The sequence below is a fragment of the Folsomia candida genome, unplaced genomic scaffold, assembly GCF_002217175.1.
Source record: "Folsomia candida strain VU population unplaced genomic scaffold, ASM221717v1 Fcan01_Sc006, whole genome shotgun sequence".
Classification (NCBI taxonomy): domain Eukaryota; kingdom Metazoa; phylum Arthropoda; class Collembola; order Entomobryomorpha; family Isotomidae; genus Folsomia; species Folsomia candida.
The window spans coordinates 9667275-9688786 of NW_019091198.1; the positions used below are offsets into that span (position 1 = coordinate 9667275).

Below are 21512 nucleotides of genomic sequence, written 5' to 3' on the forward strand. Positions count from 1 at the left end.
AAGAGTTTTAGTTACATAATATTCAACCAACATGTATAGCTCCCCCAGAAATTGTGAAGCAGGAACCACGAGATCCCTGCCAACCATGTAAGCTGACCAAATACTATTAATATTTAAATTAAGATTATTTACAGTTTTGCTAGAAAAGTTTAATAATTTAACCACGCCACCTTTGCCTCTTTTTAATAGCACCGTGTGGACCGTACAGTCAGTGTCGAGTTGTTGGAGAAAGTGCAAGTAAGCGTTGTTCATATAACGTTAAATAGTTGATATGCCCATTCTCACTTTATTATCACGATCAACAGTTTGTTCCTGCCTGCCTTCGTATATCGGATCTCCACCAAATTGCCGACCTGAATGTGTCTCCAGCTCGGAATGTGAGTTGACAAAGAGTTGCGTCAATCAACGTTGCGTCCCAGTTTGTCCAGGACCCTGTGCCCACAATGCCGTTTGTCGTGCTGTGAATCATGGTAATTCAAGCAACCTTGTCACTTGCATACTTACCTGCATATTTTACTGAATAATGATTTTTGCCAATGTAGTTGCCATCTGTGCATGCGACAGAGATTTTATTGGGGATCCATTCGTCGGCTGTCAACAAAAACCACCTGTTCGAGAGCATGTAGTCACGAATCCATGTGTACCATCGCCCTGTGGTCCGAACGCTGAATGCCGCAACATTAATGGAGTTGCTTCCTGCAGTTGTTTGCCATCGTTTTTGGGAGCGCCACCAAATTGCAGGCCGGAATGCGTGGTGAATGATGAGTGCCCAAGTGATCGGGCATGTGTTCAAAATCACTGCATCGACCCTTGTCTAGGTTCTTGTGGTTCGAACGCGTACTGTCGCACGGTTTCACATTCACGTAAGTTAAATAATTAATTTGCGTTACCTGTTATTGCAAAAAAAATTTCTTCGACTTAAAATTCATGGCAATTAACATTTTCGCATTTCTTACAATCAGCGAATTGCTACTGCTTGGACAACTTTGTGGGTGATCCATTCAACGGGTGTTATCAAAGACAAGAGGAGAGAGTGCCACAGCTTCCCACAGATCCTTGCAACCCCTCACCTTGCGGAAGCAATGCGGTCTGCACTGCCAGAAATGGAGCTGGAGCTTGCAAATGTATCGAACTCCATTTTGGAGACCCGTACACTGGATGTCGACCCGAATGTGTTCTCAACGATGATTGCCCTCAAAACAAGGCCTGCAGACAGAATCGCTGCATTGGTAATTAATATGCATTAACTTAAATAAATTCATGTTGTATTTTTTTAACATTATTGAATAGCATGCAATAACATTTTGTTATTTTAGATCCATGTCCCGGAGTTTGTGGTATCAACGCCGAGTGTGTCGTATACAATCATGTCCCCAATTGTGAATGTATCGTAGGACATCAAGGAAATGCATTTAGAGCTTGTATGAAAATTGTCGAGCCAATTCGTGTCATCGAACAACCACAAGACCCATGTCAGCCCAACCCCTGTGGACCCAATAGCGTCTGCAGAGTTCAAAATGGTTTGGCAGTTTGCTCATGTCTGCAAAACTTTATCGGAACGCCACCCTCTTGTAGGCCAGAATGCGTCACAAGCTCAGAATGTGATTTGACCAAGGCTTGCGTGCAACAACGTTGCGTCGCGGTTTGTCCAGGACCTTGCGCTTCTAACGCTGTCTGTCGTGCTGTTAATCATGCGCCAATTTGTTCATGCGGAGTGGACCTTATTGGTGATGGATTTTCAAGATGTCAACCAAAACCACCCGTCAGACTAGAAGAACCACAGGACCCATGCAACCCGTCGCCATGTGGCCCTAATTCCGAATGCAGGAACATCAACGGCGCTGCGGCCTGTTCTTGCGCCAGAGATTACTTTGGATCGCCACCAAATTGTAGACCAGAGTGCACCATCCCTCAAGAATGTCCGGGTGATCAGACATGTACTAGAAACAAGTGTGTCCCAGTTTGTCTAGGCGCTTGTGGATTTAATGCGGAGTGTCGTGGCATCAACCATTCTCCAAATTGCTACTGTCATCAAGGATACACCGGAAATGCTCTTCATGGATGTTACGAAATCGTTCCAGAAATCAAACAAGAACCACAAAATCCATGCATACCCAGTCCCTGTGGAATCAATGCTCGTTGTGAAAATAGAAATGAAGCAGCAGCCTGCGTTTGTAACCCGGAAACTTTTGGTGATCCTTATGTCGAATGTCGCCCAGAATGCGTGATCTCTGCAGATTGCCCCTACAACAAGGCATGCAGTCAACAACAAAAGTGCTACGATCCTTGCCCAGGTGCTTGTGGGTACAATGCTCAGTGTGACGTCGTGAACCACTCCCCGATTTGCTCATGTTTACCTGGCTACACTGGCGAACCACTGAGTGGATGTCGAAACATTCCACCACCACCACCGCCTACGAAAATCGAGGTCAAGAGAGACCCCTGCAACCCATCCCCTTGTGGACCCTACAGTCAGTGCCGAACTGTGGGAGATAGCGCGATTTGTAGTTGTCTCCCCAATTACGTGGGATCGCCACCATCCTGTCGACCTGAATGTGTTACCAGCTCAGAGTGTGAATTGACAAAGGCATGCATTAATCAGAAATGTGCCGGTGAGTAAATTCAGTTTTACTATTTCTTATTTTTACATCGATTTTTTAAGCGTTCGTTAATGTTGTTCCCGTGTTGTTTTGGTCAGATCCTTGCCCAGGACCATGTGCCCCAACTGCCAATTGCAAAGTGATTAACCACTCCCCCATTTGCTCATGTCCTCCAAATTACGAAGGAGATGCTTTCTACGGTTGTCACGAGATTAGAAAAGCTCCAGAACCCGAACCCAGGGATCCATGCAACCCCTCACCATGCGGTCTCAATGCGGATTGCCGAGATAATAACGGGGTCCCATCTTGCACTTGTCGCCAAGGATTTATCGGAAATCCTCCAAATTGTAGATATGAATGTTCCATTGATCAAGACTGCAGACAAGACCAAGCTTGTATTCGGACTAAATGTCGATCACCTTGTGATGGTGTTTGTGGCGTAAATGCTGAATGTCGAGTTATTAATCACGGTCAGTTGCTAAAATAATAGCTTTAAAATTAATGACGATATCCAATTTTATGCTGCATTTAACCAACTTTTTTTCTTAATCTCATAGCCTCAAGATGCCACTGTATTCCCGGATATGAAGGAAATCCGTTCTTTGAATGTAAATTGATTCAAGTTAAACAAATTGAACCCGAGAGAGATCCTTGCAACCCTTCACCTTGTGGAAGTAATGCAAGGTGCACGACGAGAAATGGTGCAGGTAAGCTTACAGTTTAACTTATCAAACAACAAAATAATGCGGAGTTTTAGTTGCTGTGTATTATATTTTTTTAATCTGTCAATTTTAGGTTCATGCCAGTGTATCGAAGAATATTTTGGAGACCCTTACGTCGGATGCCAGCCAGAATGCACAATTAACAATGATTGTGATCGGTCCAAGGCATGCAAGGACTACCACTGTCGAGGTAAATAATATAAGATTACAGTATAAATAAATGTCGATTTTATTCATGCTCTGTGTAATAATCTTCAGATCCATGTCCCGGAGTGTGTGGAACCAATGCAATTTGTAGCGTTGTAAACCACTCCCCCATCTGCCAATGTCCACCAGGATATACGGGATCTCCTTTCTCAGCTTGTCACGAAATAATACCCGAACGTGTCCAAGTACCAACGGACCCCTGCAATCCGTCGCCGTGTGGTCCATTCAGTCGCTGTCGAAACAACAACGGATATGCAATTTGCACCTGTGAAGCTGGATATATTGGATCACCACCAAGTTGTAGGCCAGAGTGCACGGTAGACTCCGATTGTAGTTTTACCAAGCAGTGCAGAAACAACAAATGTCAAGAAGCATGTCTCAATTCACCATGTGGCTCGAATGCCTACTGCAAAGCTAGAAACCACTCGCCAACGTGCGTCTGCAATGACGGATACGAAGGAGACCCATTTTCAGCTTGTCGATTGAGACAACAACCTAAACAAGGTACCTCATGCTAAAATAGTTAAACTTTATTCATACGTGTGCCCATATTATTGTGCATTTTATTTAATCATTTAAATATTTTTAAAAAATTCTTTGAAGACGTGAGGATCGATCCCTGCAACCCGTCCCCCTGCGGACCTAATGCAATTTGTAGGACAGTCGGAGCCAGTGCCAGTTGCGCTTGTCTCGAGGGTTTTGTTGGTCGTCCTCCAAATTGTAAACCAGAATGTATCGTTAACGAAGACTGTGCACAGGATAGAGCTTGCTTAAATCAACGTTGCTCAGGTCAGAAGAGTAAAAATATCCTATCGCTTTCTCTCAATAATGCATATTTCTTGGTCTGAATTATGATCATACAATTTTTATTATTTTTGTGTGCTATCTTAGATCCCTGTGGTCAATGCGGAGTCAATGCAGACTGTCGCGTTATTCGACACAATGCTCAATGCGAATGTAGAGTGGGATACACCGGCTCTCCACAAAGCTACTGTTATCCAATAGAGAGAAGTACTCCAGCTCCGATCGTCATTCCGTTAGCCCAACCCTGCAACCCATCACCCTGTGGAAGAAACGCCGTTTGTCGAGAAGTCAGTGGGGCTGGAGCTTGTGAGTGTCGCCATGGAATGATGGGAGATCCCTACGTCGAGTGCAAGTTCGAGTGTGAAATTGATTCAGACTGTGATACCCGAAAGGCTTGCACGCTCAACAAATGTCAAGAAGTTTGCAACGGTGCTTGCGGAATTAACGCTCTGTGCACGGCTGAGAGACACGTTCCCGTTTGCACGTGCCCTGATGGCTACATTGGAAACGCATTTGTGAGATGCTATCCAAAACCAGAGGAACGACAACCTCCTCCAGTACCCATTGATCCATGCTACCCATCACCGTGTGGACCTTACAGTCAGTGTCGAAATGTTGGTGGCAGTGCAATTTGTTCATGTCTGGCCACCTATATCGGCTCACCACCAAATTGTCGACCTGAATGTGTCACTTCTTCCGAGTGTGACTTGACAAAAGCATGTGTTCGGCAACGTTGTGAAGATCCCTGTATTGGCGTTTGTGGTGCAAATGCGATATGCAAAGTCATCAATCACAGTAAGTCCGCAGTCCAAAATCACCACCCGTTCAACATTAATTATTCAAGATTTTAATTAATTTTTTTTGTAGATGTTTTCTGCACTTGTCCCTCTGGCTATGTCGGAGATCCATTTGTCCATTGTTCCATTGCACCACAAAAAGTGGAAGAACCAAGACAAAGAATTGATCCCTGCAACCCATCCCCGTGCGGACCATACTCTCAATGTCGAGCTAATGGAGAACAAGCTAGCTGCACCTGTCTGGAAAAATATATCGGATCTCCACCCAACTGCAGACCAGAATGCGTCACATCAAATGAATGTCCAAACGACAAAGCATGTTTGCAAGAACGCTGCTCAGACCCATGTCCTGGAAGCTGTGGGTACAATGCTCACTGTAATGTCATCAACCATGCCGCGACTTGCACATGTGATAACCAGTTTACTGGTGACCCATTCAGTCAGTGTTATCCTATCCCCGTCGCTCCACCAGTTCGAACTGATCCCTGCAACCCGTCCCCGTGTGGAAGTAATGCGGTTTGTACAGAACGCTATGGTACAGGATCGTGCCAATGCTTGCCAGAATATTTTGGTGATCCGTACACTGGATGTCGTCCCGAATGTGTGACCAACAACGACTGCCCGAGCAATAAGGCTTGTCAAAACCAAAAATGCGTCGACCCATGCCCCGGTGTTTGTGGAATTAACGCTGAATGTGCTGCCGTTAACCATAATGCGATCTGTACCTGCATTTTGGGACATGTGGGAAATCCGTTTTACATGTGTCGTCGTCAAGAAATACCACCACCGCCACGATATGACGTAAAACGAGACCCGTGCAACCCATCCCCATGCGGCCCTTATAGTCAATGCAGAGAAGTTTCGGAAAATGCAATTTGCACTTGTTTGCCTACATATGTCGGCTCCCCACCCAATTGTCGACCTGAATGCGTGCAGAACAGCGATTGTCCCAACCACTTGGCCTGCATTCAAGAAAAGTGTCGAGGTAGAGTTGAACGTTTTAATTTTTGATTTCACTTTTTACGAAGGATGATATTGATTGATTTTATATCTTATGCAGATCCTTGTCCTGGAGTTTGTGGATACGGAGCAGTATGCCGAGTCCACGCCCACTCTCCGATTTGCTCTTGTCCAGCCGACTTTACGGGTGATCCATTCCGTGGATGCACTAGGATTCCACCGCCCCCACCCGAACCGAAGCAGCCAGTACAAAGAGTAGACCCTTGTCTGAACAATGGCCCTTGTGGTCAGTACGCCTACTGTCGAGCTGTAGGAGATGTCGCTCAGTGCCACTGTTATGAGAATTATATTGGTAAGTATATTGACGAGTTAAGCTTATCGAAAATGAGTCTTGTGTATGACAAGGTTTATATATTTACTTGAAATTCTTTAGGTTCACCACCCAACTGTAGACCGGAATGCACAACTAATCAGGAATGTCCGAAAACGAAGGCATGCGTTGCACAAAAATGTGTGGATGGTACGCAAGCATTAACATTTTATACATTGAGCATTTCAAGTATATGCATAATTTTTTTTAATGCATAATAAACTGAGCAAATATTTTATGGTTTTCAATTGACAGCTTGCAGATCAGATACTTGTGCACCATCCGCACAATGTCAAGCTGTAAATCATGCTGCAGGTAAATATATTTTAGATAGGATTGTGCATCTTTTTAATTATCATCTCAAAGTGTATTTCTAATATTTTTATGTCTTTGAATATTTGCAGTTTGCATTTGTCCCCCAGGAACGACAGGTAGTTTTTTAAAATTAAAATCATGAGACACTTTTTTAACAAAATTCCATACAAATATTAATACAAATTTATCTTAATTTTCATTAGGTGATCCATTCAGCAATTGCTACCCCATTCCTCCCGAACCTGTTGCAGAACGCCGTGACCCATGTAATCCATCTCCATGTAAGTGATGATTATATGCAAAATTAAAACTAATTAGTCAATGTAAACGACTCATTTTAACATTGTTAGTATTTTTTACTAATGATTTTTTTATTATTTTAGGTGGGACAGGTATGCACGGGCTTCAATGTTTACGGAATCCAAAACATACGTGAATATATGTGTACTTATTGTTATCTATAATGTTTAGGTGCGTATTGCAAGGCTTATGGGGACCGAGCTTCATGCCATTGTATCGACCTTTATCATGGTGATCCATACGTAGCCTGCAGACCAGAATGTATTTCAAATAACGATTGTCCAACGTCCAAGGCCTGTAACCAACACAGATGCACAGGTAAATATCTTTAAACTGATTAGCTGACAATTGTTAAGCATTTATGTATATTATTAACATGTGTTATTATTTCTATTAATTTCAGATCCATGTCCTGGTATGACGACTCATTTTTATAACAATTTAATAATTGGCACACATTTAACTAATTACAAATTTTAGGTGTATGTGGAATCAACGCAAGATGCGACGTCATCCAGCATATTCCTGTCTGCACGTGTTACGAAAAATATACGGGTGATCCGTTCACTCGGTGTCATCCTATCCCTGTTGCCCCTCCAGTTCGTGTCGATCCATGCAACCCATCGCCATGTGGACCCTTCAGTGAATGTCGAAATGGAGTCTGCTCTTGCAAACAAACGTACATAGGATCACCTCCCAATTGCAGACCCGAATGCGTTTCCAATTCGGAATGTCCTCTGGACAAGGCTTGTGAGAATCAGCGATGTGAACCACCCTGTCAGAAAAACCCATGTGCCTCCAATGCCATCTGCAAAGTTCGGAATCATTCCCCCATTTGTACATGCCCAGAAAACCATCAAGGAGATCCATTCATCCGCTGCTATCCAATTGAAAGACTCCCAGAACCAGTTGCTCGAGATCCATGTGAGCCTTCGCCTTGTGGACCGAACGCCGTTTGCCGAGTGACTGGTTACGGAAATGGATACAGTTGCTCCTGCCTGCCTCGGTACATTGGAGAACCTCCTTTTTGCCGAGCAGAGTGTGTCGTCAACAGTGATTGTCCAAGTAATAGGGCGTGCAACCAAGAGCAAAAGTGCTACGACCCATGCCCCGGCGTTTGTGGAGTTAATGCATATTGCACAGCTATCAACCATGCTCCCGTGTGTACATGTAACTCTGGATATGAAGGTACGTTACAGATATATTTATATACTTATAATATAGTAAAGTATGAGATTATTTACAAAAATTACTTTCGACTTTCCAGGCGATCCGTTTAGATATTGTTCCCTCCCAGTCAAAGTACAACCTCAGCCAACCGACCCTTGTTATCCGTCACCATGTGGAAGCAATGCAATTTGCACCGTGCGAAACGAAGCAGCTTCTTGCAAGTGCTTGGCCGGATATTTTGGAGATCCGTTTGTTGGTTGCAAACCGGAATGCGTGGTCAATGACGATTGCCCGTACAACAAGGCATGCAAATCTCAGAAATGTGTCGATCCATGTCCTGGTGTTTGTGGGGTGAATGCATATTGCGAAGTCCAAAATCACAACCCAATATGTACGTGTACGGCTGGCTATGTGGGAGATGCTTACTCGGGATGCAGATTGCCACCACCTCCTCCCACTTCTCCACCCGTTCGAATTGACCCTTGCAGTCCGTCGCCTTGCGGTCCATACAGCAAATGCAGAGAACAATCTGGTAGCGCAGGTATGCTGCATATTTACCTTTTATTTAGTTTTGAATCCAAATGTAAGGTTTATGTATATAATTAATTTATTGTCATTTTATCCTTTAATAGTTTGCACATGTTTGCCAACGTACGTGGGGTCTCCACCAAATTGCAGACCTGAATGTGTCGCAAACAGCGATTGCCCTCAACATCTGGCATGTAGGAATCAACGATGTACTGACCCTTGTCCTGGAACATGCGGTTACTTGGCGGAATGCAAAGTTGTTCAGCATAATGCCATTTGTTCTTGCATTGCTGGCCATACCGGTAAATAAACAATTGAAGTTTTAGCGCATATTGTGCTCTCACATTGTTAGATTTCCGTAGCTAACTTATTCGTTCTCTATAAAAGGTGACCCATTTTCCGGTTGTCGACGAATCCCACCTCCACCTCCGGTCAAAATTGAACCAGTCGACCCATGCTATCCATCCCCGTGTGGACCAAATGCTGACTGCACTGCTGTCAACGGACGAGCCGAATGCCATTGCAGACCTACATATATTGGTTCACCGCCAAATTGTAGGCCCGAATGCAGCTCCAATGATAATTGTCCCCTCCACCTGGCTTGCATAAACTCGAAATGTCAAGGTGAGGGAAACATTTCATTTACTGTGCATTCGTACACATATTAGAAATATGTACCATTTAGCAATGAATATATTTAAAGAGTGTCTAGGACAACTTTGAAACTAATCCTGTTTTTGAATTTTTTATCAGATCCTTGTCCAGGATCCTGCGGTGCCAATGCCGTCTGCAATGTTATCAATCATCGTTCCTCTTGCACTTGCCTTCCTGGACATGTCGGCGACCCTTTCACCTACTGCTACGTGGAACAGAAACGCGAACCTGCTCGCGTCGAATACCTTGACCCATGCAACCCCTCTCCGTGTGGACAGAACGCCGTGTGCTCGAGTCGACAAGGTGCTGCTGCCTGCACTTGCATCAAAGATTATTTTGGAGATCCCTATGTCGCCTGTCGTCCAGAATGCGTGACGAACGCAGATTGTCCAAATGATAAGGCTTGTCGCAATTTACATTGTACGGACCCATGTCCAGGAACATGTGGAGTAAATGCGGTTTGCAGAACTCTGAACCATTCGCCAACTTGCACATGCTTCGAAGGATACGAAGGAGATCCGTTCAGTGCATGCAGACTTCGACCACCACCACCAAAACCACAAGTTAAGGTGGATCCTTGCAACCCGTCGCCATGTGGTCCGTTTAGCCAATGCAGAGAACAGTATGGAAGTGCAATCTGCTCCTGTTTGTCGACCTATATCGGATCACCACCCAATTGCCGACCAGAATGTACCGTCAACAGCGATTGTTCCTTGACACTCGCATGTAAAAATCAAAAGTGTGTTCCACCCTGTCCAGCATGCGGTACTGGCGCGGATTGCCGTGTCATTTCACACTCTGCGATTTGCTCATGTCCTCCCGGGTTCGAAGGAGATCCGTTTTATCAGTGCACTCGAATTCAAGAACCGATTAAAATTGTGCATGAACAGCCAAAGGTGACCGTCAATCCATGTGTTCCATCACCTTGTGGACCATATTCTGAATGCTACGCTAGTGGTCCCAATCCAACCTGTACATGCAAAGTTGGATATTTTGGATATCCTCCACAATGTCGACCAGAGTGCGTCACGTCCAATGATTGTCCAAATGATAAAGCATGTTTCAACGAACGCTGCTCAGACCCATGTCCTGGAGCTTGTGGTTGGAACACTATTTGCCAGGTTGTCAACCATTCTCCAATCTGCACGTGTGAATCTGGTTATGAGGGAGACGCTTTCCGTGGCTGCTCCAGAATTCCTGTCCGAGAAATCAAACCAACTCCAAAGGACCCTTGCGCCTTGTGCGGAACTAATGCCATCTGCGAAAATGGTGTGTGCAAATGTCGTCCAGAATACTTTGGGGATCCATATGTCGCCTGTCGTCCAGAATGCAGTATCAACAGCGATTGTCCAAGTAACAAGGCTTGTAGGAATTTCAAGTGTCAAGATCCGTGCCCCGGAGTGTGTGGAATCAATGCACATTGCACAGTTGTTAACCATGCTCCAATCTGCTCATGCGACAACGGCTACATTGGCGATCCCTTCGTTTCCTGTCGATTGAGACCATCCCCACCACCTCCCATAGTCAAGCGAGACCCATGCAACCCCTCCCCTTGTGGTCCATTCAGTCAATGTAGAGAACAGTATGGAAGTGCAATTTGCACCTGTTTGTCATCTTATATAGGATCACCACCTAATTGCAGACCTGAATGCGTCAGCAACAGTGATTGTCCACTTCATTTGGCTTGCAGTCAAGAAAAGTGTCGAGATCCTTGTCCTGGAAGTTGTGGTCAAGGTGCCTTGTGCCGTGTGGTCAATCATTCCCCTGTCTGCGTCTGTGAAAATGGATACACGGGTGATCCCTTCGTCGCTTGCCGTATTCAACGTGTCGAAATTCCCCCACCCATTACTCGAGATCCATGCAATCCTAACCCATGCGGACCAAATAGTCAGTGTCGAGATGTTGGTGGAAGTGCAATTTGTTCTTGCCTGCCTACATATTTCGGCTCCCCACCAAATTGTGGACCGGAATGTTCAGTCAACGCAGATTGTCCTTTGAATCGAGCTTGTCTGCGAAATCGTTGTGCAGACCCGTGTCCTGGAAGTTGTTCGTCCACAGCAATTTGTACCGTCATCAATCACTCGCCAGTTTGCTCTTGTCCTGAAGGCTACTCCGGGGATGGCTTTACATACTGCCGCATTATCACAAAAGTGGAAAAGACTAGACCATGTCAACAAGCTTCTTGTGGAGACAATGCAGTTTGCACAGAACATGGAGAATCTTCTTACAAATGCTCCTGCCTGCCTAACTATTTTGGTGATCCCTACGTCCGTTGTAAGCCGGTTTGTCTGGTCGACAGTGATTGTCCAAACGACAAGTATTGTTATAATACGATCCGTTGCGACGATCCTTGTCCTGGAAGCTGTGGTCAGAATGCGGAATGCAAAGCTGTCTATCATCGAGCAATGTGCACCTGCTTGCCTGGATACACCGGAAACCCGACGACATACTGTAGAAGAATTGAAATTCCAATCGTAAAAGAACCAGAAATTGTTTGCGGTTTGAATGCAGAAATACGAGTTGTGAACGGAAGGAAGACTTGTGTCTGCAGGTCAGAGTATTTCGGAAATCCATTAGTTGGATGCAGACCAGAATGCACGGTCGACTCGGATTGTGACCAAACCAAGAGTTGCCTTCGTCTTAAATGTGTCGACGCTTGTTCCACCAGTGTTTGTGGACACAGAGCAATATGCGAAGCTCGAAATCATCGACCAGTCTGCAAATGTCCACCCAATTTGACCGGAAATCCATACGCTCAATGTAACGAAATACCAGTGAGAGTAGAACCAGAACCAATAGCTGATCCCTGCTATCCCTCGCCTTGCGGGTTGAACGCCATTTGTACTTCAAGGCCTGGATCACGAAACGCTGTGTGCTCATGCCCTCCAAATCTGCGCTATGGTTCTCCATACATTGAATGCAAGCCGGAATGCGTCGTCAACTCGGAATGCCCTTACTACCAAGCCTGTATTTCTCAAAAGTGCCAAGATCCCTGTGTGACCAACTCCTTCGAGCACGGCAGTGGAGGATACCAAGTCTGTGGAGCAAATGCATTGTGCAAAACTGTGAATCATGCTGCAACCTGTTACTGTCCACCCGGTCTGGAAGGCAACCCTCGAGTTCGATGTGAAACTGTGAGAATTGTTCCAAAGCCAGAATGTGAAAGAGACGACGACTGTCCAACCGACAAAACGTGTGTCAATCAAGTCTGTAAACCTGCTTGCGCCAACAATCCATGCGCCGTTAACGCCGAATGCAGAGCTTTCAATCACAGACTTACATGCGCCTGTAGACCTGACTATACCGGAGACCCGTACAGACAATGTATTCCAGTCGGATGTCAATCCTCTGAAGAATGTCCGTACACTGAAGCCTGTATAAATCGTCGTTGTCAACCAGCCTGTTTATTTGACAAGTGTGGAATAAATGCGGAATGTCGAGCAGTAGCACATCGGGCTGAGTGTTATTGTCCCCCAAGATTTTATGGAAATCCGCGAGTCCAATGTGAACGTCCTCAGTGCACCACGGATGAAGAGTGCCCTCAACATTTAGCTTGTGAAAATGAGAAATGCGTCAACCCATGCAAATGTCCCCCATCCGCTATTTGCAATGTCTTCAATCACCGACCAGTTTGCACCTGTCCTGCCGGATTTACTGGGAACCCAACCAGCAATTGCTCCCCAATCCCAACCCCTGTCCAAGTTAAGTACGAGTGCGAGACGGACGGAGATTGTCCTAGCCGACAAGCCTGTATTGAGCGTTCCTGCAAAAATCCATGCCTGCATGGGAAACCGTGCGGTGTTGGAGCCGAATGTTATGTCCATAACACCTTGCCCAACCGATTAATGACATGTCAATGTCTTCGAGGTCTTATTGGAAATGCTCGTGTTGAGTGTAGACAACGTAAGTCATGTTTTCTTTGGTTATTTTGTACATTTCCTGTTCATCAAATAATTTTTAACATGACTCACTTATTTTATATTCCAATACGTTATACAGAAATGACACGAACCTCGATACACAAAATAATATTTGCTAATCTTGTCCTTACAGTTTTTATTGCAGGAAACAAATCACACTTCTCACCGCAACATGATCACTATATAAAAAAAACATAGACTACAAAGTTGTATGAATGAGAGTGCGAATGCGAGTGTGAAATTAGTGATATTTAGATAGATAATTATTGCAGTAAAATTTGCTTGCTTCTCGTCTCATTCTGTCACAGTTTTCGTATATTAATAAGTTTTTTATAAATATAGCGGAAGTTATCGGATGCAGAAGTGATGACGAATGTGGCGACCAAGAAGCCTGTCGCAATGGCGTGTGTATCAATCCATGTCGAGACATTAATCCGTGTGCTCCATCAGGTATGAAATTACATTGGTGCACTTCAGCGAGTGATGAAAAATAATATGATTTCATAATTTACACTTCATAATTAATGCATTTTTTACTTGCACTATTTTTCAGCAATTTGTGAAGTTGTCAGACATCAAGCCAAATGTTCCTGCAGTCCTGGACTGGTGGGCGACCCGTATAGAAACTGTTTCGCAGGTATGAAACGGATTAATTCTTTGAGCGAAAGCAAAATATTTATGCAAACAATAAAAATTATCACAATGCTTACTCTAAACTTACTCTAAATATGAAACTAATAACTAACAGTTGCTGCACGACCTTCGAGAAAATGTGCCACTGACGATGAATGCTTTAATAATAATGTGTGCTGGAAAAAAAGCTGCCATAATCCCTGCTTTGTTTCTAATGTGTGTCCTGAGTCGACGATTTGCAAAGCTTTCGAGCATGAGGCGTTCTGTTGTCCTCGATCAATTGGGGAGAATGATGCATGCTTTCCAGGTATAGAGAAACTAACGCCTTACGAAAACTACATGATATTTGTGCAATTTTCGAATATTATTTCATTTTTCTAATTACAAATAATATTTAATAACTTATTTTCTTAATTGGAGTGAAAATGTGGACATTGTATTTATGCCTGTTTGCACATTTTTATTGCAGCTCCGCCAGTACCGCAACCAGAATGTACTCAAGATAATGGTGAGTGTTTTTTTTAATGTTTAGTATCTTATAAATTAGAAAGGAAACTTAGTAAATATTAATAAATAAATTCACAGATTGTGCCGATGATAAGGCTTGCGTGTCACAAGTTTGTCAGTCAGTATGTGCGGTACAAAACCCATGTGCAGCCAACGCTATTTGTAGAGCTCAGTTCCACCGACCTCTCTGCGTTTGTCCGGTGGGATGGGCTGGAAATCCACAAGTTAGATGTTACCAACGTAAGCTATGCGATAATAATTTAAGAAAATTGAACAATTTGCAATACGTGTGTAATGGAAATAAGATTCATGTTTGTTTTATTGTAGCGGAATGTGTGCAAGATTCGGACTGTCCAACAGATAGGCAGTGTATCTCAGAAAAATGTAAGCTTTTTGTGGGGATGATGCATAAATTTGTAGTAGCTGAACCTAGTAGCTTGACTAATTTGGGTTTATTTTAGGTGTCGACCCGTGCAGATCTTCATCATGCCCTGTGACAGCAAATTGTAGAGCTGTCGCACATCGAGCACAGGTACGTTTCTTTCTTTAAAAAAACTTGCTGAAAACCAACTGATTAGAGTTATAACCGGTCATTCTGATGTGTTTTTAGTGTTATTGTCCACCTGGAAGTCAAGGAAATCCGTTGATATCTTGCGTTGTTGTGGGTTGCTCATCTGATAACGATTGTAATGAGGATGAAAGCTGTGATCACGTGAATCGAGTTTGTCGCCGAGTTTGTACACCGACCACTTGTGCTCAGAGAGCATACTGTGAAGGCAGACATCATCAAGCTATCTGTCAATGTCCTAGTAATACCAGAGGGGACCCGTACGTACGATGCATCGAAGGTATGTGTACAAATTTACTAAAATCCAGTTAAGGTGAGGAGTATTTATTTCGAAAATTATTAATTTTCACTTCTAAAATACAGATGTCAAAAAACCATCCGAACCTGAACGAGAGTGCGAAGAGGACTCCAACTGTCGCAGCCACATGAGTTGCGTCAATTTCCATTGTGTCGACCCCTGTGCAATCAGCAACCCTTGCAGTCCATTGCAACAATGTAGAGTGATGAACACGGTGCCATTCCGCGCAATTGTTTGCGAATGTCCTAGCGATACCAAGTTCATGAATGGAGCATGTGTCAAAATTAGTACGTCCTTCCCTTCTTAATTTATTTCGATTTATTTACTTTTTAACTCTCCTTTTATGCGATTACTTTATTGGCCAATTTCTACTTGCAGCAACGGAAACTGTTGGTTGCAAATCAGACTCGGACTGTAATTTGAACGAAAAGTGTCAACGTGGAGCGTGTATTGATGCTTGTCTTCTGGAAAGCTGTGGATACAATGTACGTTTTAAATGCGTCATAATTAATTATTCTTACTCATTAATAAATTATCTAAAAAATATATTCTTAATGCTATGTCGTGTATTTCATATTATTCAGGCCATCTGCAGAGCTGCAAACCACAGTAAGTTTCATATTTCAGTTTTCTTTATTCTTCTTATCTTTTTTATAATAATAATTTACCGTTTTTTCTCTAGATGGAATTTGCTATTGTCCTGCGGGATTGGAAGGTGATCCTCGCGTTAGATGTTCAGAACCTCCCCGACCAAAGTATGAATGCGTCGTTGATTCCGACTGTGCGGATGACCTCGCATGTACCAATAATTACTGCTCGAGCCCATGTAATACGGCCACCTGTGCGCCGAATGCCTTATGCCACGTGGAATATCACAGTGAGAATACAAAATTGGAAATATCATTTTTACTTATAGCACGAATTAAAATTATATAATTTAATCTATTTAATCTAGACCCCATCTGCCGATGTCCACAAGGCTTAGAGGGAAATCCTCGCATAGAATGCAAAATTCGCGAATCTGGTAAGAAAAGTAGTGATTTCTTTACTATACAATTTTAATTTTGTAATTTCAAGAGCTCATGTAATTGTTTCCTTCACTTTCTCCAGCTCCACCTCAAGTTGGATGTGCCTCTTCCGATGAATGCCCATCCAACTTGGCCTGTATTAACAGGGGTAAGGAAAATTTCTTGTTTTTTCAAATATTTTTGTAAGAGTTACTTGACACAATTCCATGTTTTCTAAACACAGCTTGCGTCAATCCCTGCCAATGTGGACCCAATGCCCAATGCAACGTCCAAAGTCATATCCGTAAGTCTCTTCTTGAAGTACTTTTGTTTTATTAATATTCAACTAATGCGTATAAATATGTACTAATTTCTAATTACACGTTGTTATCTTGTTTTAGCCATTTGCACCTGCAGCGCAGGTTATTCTGGAAATCCCAACTATGGTTGCTTCCAACGTAAGTCTTTTCATTGTAGCATGTTGTGACCAAGATCAAACGGCATTGAACTAATTAATACTTTTGATTTTTTTTCATAGTCGGATGCTCTCATGACGGAGAATGCGCTAACACCCAAGTTTGCAGTAATCGACAGTGCATTGACGCGTGTCGATTGAGCAATCCATGCGCAATTACAGCCACTTGTTTCGGGCAAAACCACCGTTCGAATTGTAAATGTTTGCCAGGATTGGAAGGTAAGATTTACTTAATTGATGTGGTCCAGTTTTAAATCAGTAACTAAAATTCTCAACTATTTTAAGGCGATCCGTTTGTACGATGTGAATCACCCGGATGCTCGACGCACAACGATTGTCCACTAGGCAAGATTTTATTTACTTATTTAGTGCATTCCTAATTTAGTGGTGAATTATTTAATAATTTAACGTTTCCTTGAAACAGACAAAGTCTGCAAAGAACGCAAATGTGTCAACCCATGTTATTATGATAACCGATGCGCTTCCAACGCCGTGTGCCGACCTGCAAACCACGCCGCTATTTGTCATTGTCCGGAAAATCTCCCTCGTGGAAATCCATTCTCATTCTGCGAAAGGCTCGACGTTGTGGCACCACCTCCACAATGCGTCTACGATTACGAGTGTGACAGTAACTTGGCTTGCTTCTCTGGTGAATGTAAAAACCCGTGTACGGAAATTGGTCCATGCGATTCTAGTGCTGGTGAGTTTTACATTACACTCAGTTACCTATTACAATGAGGCAATAAAATCACATAAATAATCGTATGAATGAATATCAACAGTTTGCAAAGTCATCAACTCCACGCCTGTACGGACATTAATGTGCATCTGCCCTGAGAACTGGGCACCCAATGAAAATGGCCAATGTCGACCTGTCGTGCCAGCCTTACCTCCACCAGGTTGCACCTCTGACAACGAATGTCCGTCTGATGAAGCTTGCATAAACAGTGTATGCCGTTCCCCATGTCTTTGTGGTCAAGGTAAGAATTTCGGAGCGGATGATCTAACGGCTTATTTGCATTTTTACATGAGACTACGTACAGGATAAAGTAATAATCACATTCTTTCATATGTTTTAGGAGCGTCATGCCACGTTACTAACCGTAAGTCAAGCTAAACTTAATCCGTATAGTTAATGAATGAATTGTTAATAATGTGAGGTTTTTAAACTTTAAATTTTTTTAGACCGGTCAATTTGTAGCTGTAAAGAAGGATTTGAAGGGAATCCCAACATTGCTTGTTATCCTGGTAAGTTACATATTTCTGTTTCTGAGAGCGGCATTAAAATAAAAATTGTTTTTAATTATTTTCTTAGTTGGCTGCCGTTCGGACGATGAGTGTGACTCCAACAAAGCTTGCGTTCAAGGGGAATGTGTCAACATTTGTCTTCTCGATCATACTTGTGGCGTAAGTGCTTGACTTGTTAAATATAAATTCCTTCTTGTCCCTGCATGAAATTATATGAGCGTGCTATCCTAACTTATAACTCTTGTATATAGACGAATGCGGACTGTATTGCCATCAGACACAGAGCCGGTATGTTATTCAAATAATTTAATATATTAATTTATAGAGGCAAAGTTAACTTATTATAAATGCATGATTTAGAGTGCCAATGTCGCCCAGGATTTAGAGGAGATCCGTACGTGGCTTGCAAGGTTATTGGTTGCACTTCAAATGGTAATAGCTGAAAACATTATTAATTTAACAGTACAAATTAAATTCAGTTATAGTGTAAGAAATATAACGCAATCGTTCTTTCTCCGTAGATGAATGTCCTCTGGACAAAGCTTGTATTAATTCGGATTGTCAAATACCATGCCAAGTGTACAATCCTTGTGCACCATCCAATTCCATCTGTACAAATGAAAATCATCAAGGTATGAAACTTTGCCTGATTACGATTAATTTTAACTTTTGTTTTATTGCTGTAACTTATTTTTTAACTTGTTTTTCATTTCTAAAGCCACATGCCGATGCCTTCCATCGTTTATCGGTAAGAAATACATTTTCACAAGTTCGACAAATTATTCAATTCGACGTTACTAGCGTAATTTTTACTGCTCGTTTACAGGAAATCCTTACATCTCTTGTGATCCTGAGCCCAAGCCAGAATGCGTCACGGATGCAGACTGTCCCTCTCAACTTGCTTGCATTGATGACCGATGCCAACAGCCTTGTCATGTCCTACGACCTTGTCTCTCACCTGCTACTTGCAAAGTGGTTGACTCTGTCCCCGTCAGAACTATGATTTGCATCTGTCCTGACGGATACGCAGGTGGAAATGATGGAACATGTCGACCCGTTAAATCTTTGACCACTGTTGGATGTACGTCGGACTCTGAATGCGGAGAAGAACACGCTTGCATCAATGCCATTTGCCGCTCACCTTGTCAATGCGGTCCGGGTATGTACTTCATTTTCTACACTATTAAAAGATATTACAATTTTTGTAAGTTGTCTAATACTTAATTGGAATATTTACCCAAATTTTAGGAGCAAATTGTCGAATTGTCAACCGTAAGTTAAAAAAAATACCAAACAATAGCAAAGTTCAGTAAAATGTAACTATTTGTAATCACCAAATTATCATTATTTTCAGACAAGCCAATTTGCACATGCTTAGAATTTTATGAAGGAAATCCAGACTATGGTTGTTATCCTGGTAAGTGGAAACACGCATGAATTTTTGGATTAAATTAGTTTCAGTATTATATTTATATTAATCATTTAAATAGTGGGATGCCGATCAAACAATGATTGTCCAACAACGCACGCTTGTCTGAACAGAAATTGCGAACCGGTCTGCGCCCCATCACCAACACCACCTTGTGCCAGAAGTATGTTGAATTTATGCCTCAATATATAGCTATATAATAAGTAGCATTCTAATGTTATATTTGTTATTCAAATATTTTAGACGCTGTCTGTCATGGAATTGCTCATACAGCTATCTGCAAATGTCCAGCGGGTGCTCACGGTAAGTTTTAATAATATTTTTAATTCAGCTATTTACATAATCTTAAATTAGGACCTGTATTTATTAATGAGTTATATTTATTTTGGTCTAGGTGACCCATACGTTTCCTGTATAACGATTGGATGTGAAACATCAGAACAATGTCCATCTGACAAGTCATGCATCAATTCTCGCTGCGAGGTATATACTACATCAATTTATATATTTAGGTACATTTTATAAAAATGAACATATTTAATTGAAATCAATTATAATATTTTCAGTCTCCTTGCGCAATAAACGATCCTTGCGCTTCTCCATCAGAGTGCAGAGTTCATGGTCACGTCGCCAATTGTACCTGTCCACCAGGTATAATATACATATATATAATTTAGTTAGCAAAATTGGACAGCGCTTCCATTAATATTTTAACCAAATTATTTCTAGGATTCTCTGGCAGTCGAGGAACTAGTTGTCAAAAGGGTAAGGGATATATCTGGAATAGATTTTGTTTGCAAGAATTGCATATATTCATTGTCTGATTTTTTTACTTACAATCTAGTTAAAATCGGTTGCGAGAAAGATGAAGAATGTCCTTCACAACTTGCCTGCATTGACACGACCTGCAAGAACCCTTGTCTAATTGGTGAACCTTGTGGAGTGAACGCTCAATGCAGAGTGGTAGACACGCTCCCAGTTAGAACCATGATTTGCGAATGCTTACCCGGATATCGAGGAAATGCTGCAATCAAGTGTGACTTACGTAAGTATTTCTATAATTGCAAGTCTTGATTTCAATTGGTATTTTTCTAATTTTTATTTTCAATCGTCTTACAGCTCCAGTTTGTCCATTTGACAAAGGCTACGTGTTGGACGCCAATGGCAAATGCATCTGTCCACCTGGATTCGGTCTGGATGAGAATGACAATTGTATTCCATGTCCGTTTGAAGAGGGCTATAAAGTGAATGAGCGAGGAAGATGTATTTGTGCCACTGACAGAGGAATGGTTATCGACAACCAAGGAAAATGTATTTGTCCCGTCGAACAGAAATATGTTCTGAGGAATGGCTATTGCGAACCAATCCCACCAGATTGTGTAGTTGGTATGTACAAAAAGACCGTTCTCCCGATAATTTCAAATTTTGCATGCAACTATATCTATTCTCATTTTTATATTTCAAATTAGATGATGACTGCCCAGACGATAGATTCTGTTACACAAAGAATAGCACGTGTATCACTCCGTGCCTACCGGAAGTGTGCCCCACAACAGCGTACTGCTTAGCTATCCACCATGCCGCTGTTTGTCAATGTCCAGAGGGTACGAAAGGAAATCCTACACCAGCCGACGGCTGCGGTAAGTATTCAATGCTTTAGTAGTTTTCAAATGTAAAAAAAATATATCGACTCCTGATTTAATGCGTCTCCTTCTCAAAAATATTTACAGTTCCATTACCAAAAGCTCGAACCGATTTCCCATCTCCAGCAATGACGGTTAACTGCTTAGCGGATGGAGTTCAAGTCGATGTCAATATTCAGAAAACGGAACCATACGTAACCCAAGGAGAGTTTAATGGTTTACTATACGTCAAGGGATACTCGAAGGATCCCAACTGTCGAAAATCTGTCCTCTCTGTGGACGATGGGCCGGTAGATTTCAAGGTCAAGTTTGGTACTTGCGGATTGGAACACAAAGATGTAAGTCTTTTTTCTGCTG

General features: G+C 42.5%; 1 protein-coding gene across 4 annotated transcripts in view; it reads left to right on the forward strand.

Moving 5' to 3' along the window:
• The window catches only part of LOC110851115, a 99663-nt gene that overhangs the window by 76049 nt on the left and 2102 nt on the right, over positions 1-21512 (forward strand). For 3 of the 4 annotated variants that reach the window (XM_035853187.1, XM_035853188.1, XM_035853190.1), the window contains 65 exons: positions 40-87; positions 190-237; positions 306-470; positions 543-863; positions 963-1229; positions 1317-2612; positions 2699-3070; positions 3158-3307; positions 3396-3512; positions 3581-4033; positions 4133-4318; positions 4421-5128; positions 5201-6115; positions 6191-6442; positions 6524-6610; positions 6716-6775; positions 6865-6891; positions 6979-7056; positions 7159-7167; positions 7247-7393; positions 7479-7490; positions 7556-8263; positions 8343-8786; positions 8878-9075; positions 9161-9397; positions 9527-13330; positions 13690-13797; positions 13901-13984; positions 14096-14287; positions 14450-14488; positions 14566-14727; positions 14815-14871; positions 14949-15019; positions 15098-15335; positions 15419-15640; positions 15732-15838; positions 15938-15962; positions 16036-16230; positions 16309-16377; positions 16464-16529; positions 16605-16664; positions 16762-16818; positions 16899-17054; positions 17121-17180; positions 17260-17535; positions 17618-17815; positions 17915-17938; positions 18021-18083; positions 18151-18242; positions 18335-18371; positions 18444-18515; positions 18605-18715; positions 18802-18831; positions 18910-19242; positions 19332-19355; positions 19438-19500; positions 19574-19675; positions 19756-19815; positions 19907-19995; positions 20079-20163; positions 20242-20277; positions 20357-20557; positions 20632-20898; positions 20982-21152; positions 21243-21493. In XM_035853187.1, coding sequence (XP_035709080.1) covers positions 40-87; positions 190-237; positions 306-470; positions 543-863; positions 963-1229; positions 1317-2612; positions 2699-3070; positions 3158-3307; positions 3396-3512; positions 3581-4033; positions 4133-4318; positions 4421-5128; positions 5201-6115; positions 6191-6442; positions 6524-6610; positions 6716-6775; positions 6865-6891; positions 6979-7056; positions 7159-7167; positions 7247-7393; positions 7479-7490; positions 7556-8263; positions 8343-8786; positions 8878-9075; positions 9161-9397; positions 9527-13330; positions 13690-13797; positions 13901-13984; positions 14096-14287; positions 14450-14488; positions 14566-14727; positions 14815-14871; positions 14949-15019; positions 15098-15335; positions 15419-15640; positions 15732-15838; positions 15938-15962; positions 16036-16230; positions 16309-16377; positions 16464-16529; positions 16605-16664; positions 16762-16818; positions 16899-17054; positions 17121-17180; positions 17260-17535; positions 17618-17815; positions 17915-17938; positions 18021-18083; positions 18151-18242; positions 18335-18371; positions 18444-18515; positions 18605-18715; positions 18802-18831; positions 18910-19242; positions 19332-19355; positions 19438-19500; positions 19574-19675; positions 19756-19815; positions 19907-19995; positions 20079-20163; positions 20242-20277; positions 20357-20557; positions 20632-20898; positions 20982-21152; positions 21243-21493 — 15662 coding nt within the window. The remainder of the gene's footprint in view (positions 1-39; positions 88-189; positions 238-305; positions 471-542; positions 864-962; positions 1230-1316; positions 2613-2698; positions 3071-3157; positions 3308-3395; positions 3513-3580; positions 4034-4132; positions 4319-4420; positions 5129-5200; positions 6116-6190; positions 6443-6523; positions 6611-6715; positions 6776-6864; positions 6892-6978; positions 7057-7158; positions 7168-7246; positions 7394-7478; positions 7491-7555; positions 8264-8342; positions 8787-8877; positions 9076-9160; positions 9398-9526; positions 13331-13689; positions 13798-13900; positions 13985-14095; positions 14288-14449; positions 14489-14565; positions 14728-14814; positions 14872-14948; positions 15020-15097; positions 15336-15418; positions 15641-15731; positions 15839-15937; positions 15963-16035; positions 16231-16308; positions 16378-16463; positions 16530-16604; positions 16665-16761; positions 16819-16898; positions 17055-17120; positions 17181-17259; positions 17536-17617; positions 17816-17914; positions 17939-18020; positions 18084-18150; positions 18243-18334; positions 18372-18443; positions 18516-18604; positions 18716-18801; positions 18832-18909; positions 19243-19331; positions 19356-19437; positions 19501-19573; positions 19676-19755; positions 19816-19906; positions 19996-20078; positions 20164-20241; positions 20278-20356; positions 20558-20631; positions 20899-20981; positions 21153-21242; positions 21494-21512) is intronic. The other variant, XM_035853189.1, reaches the window with a different exon arrangement.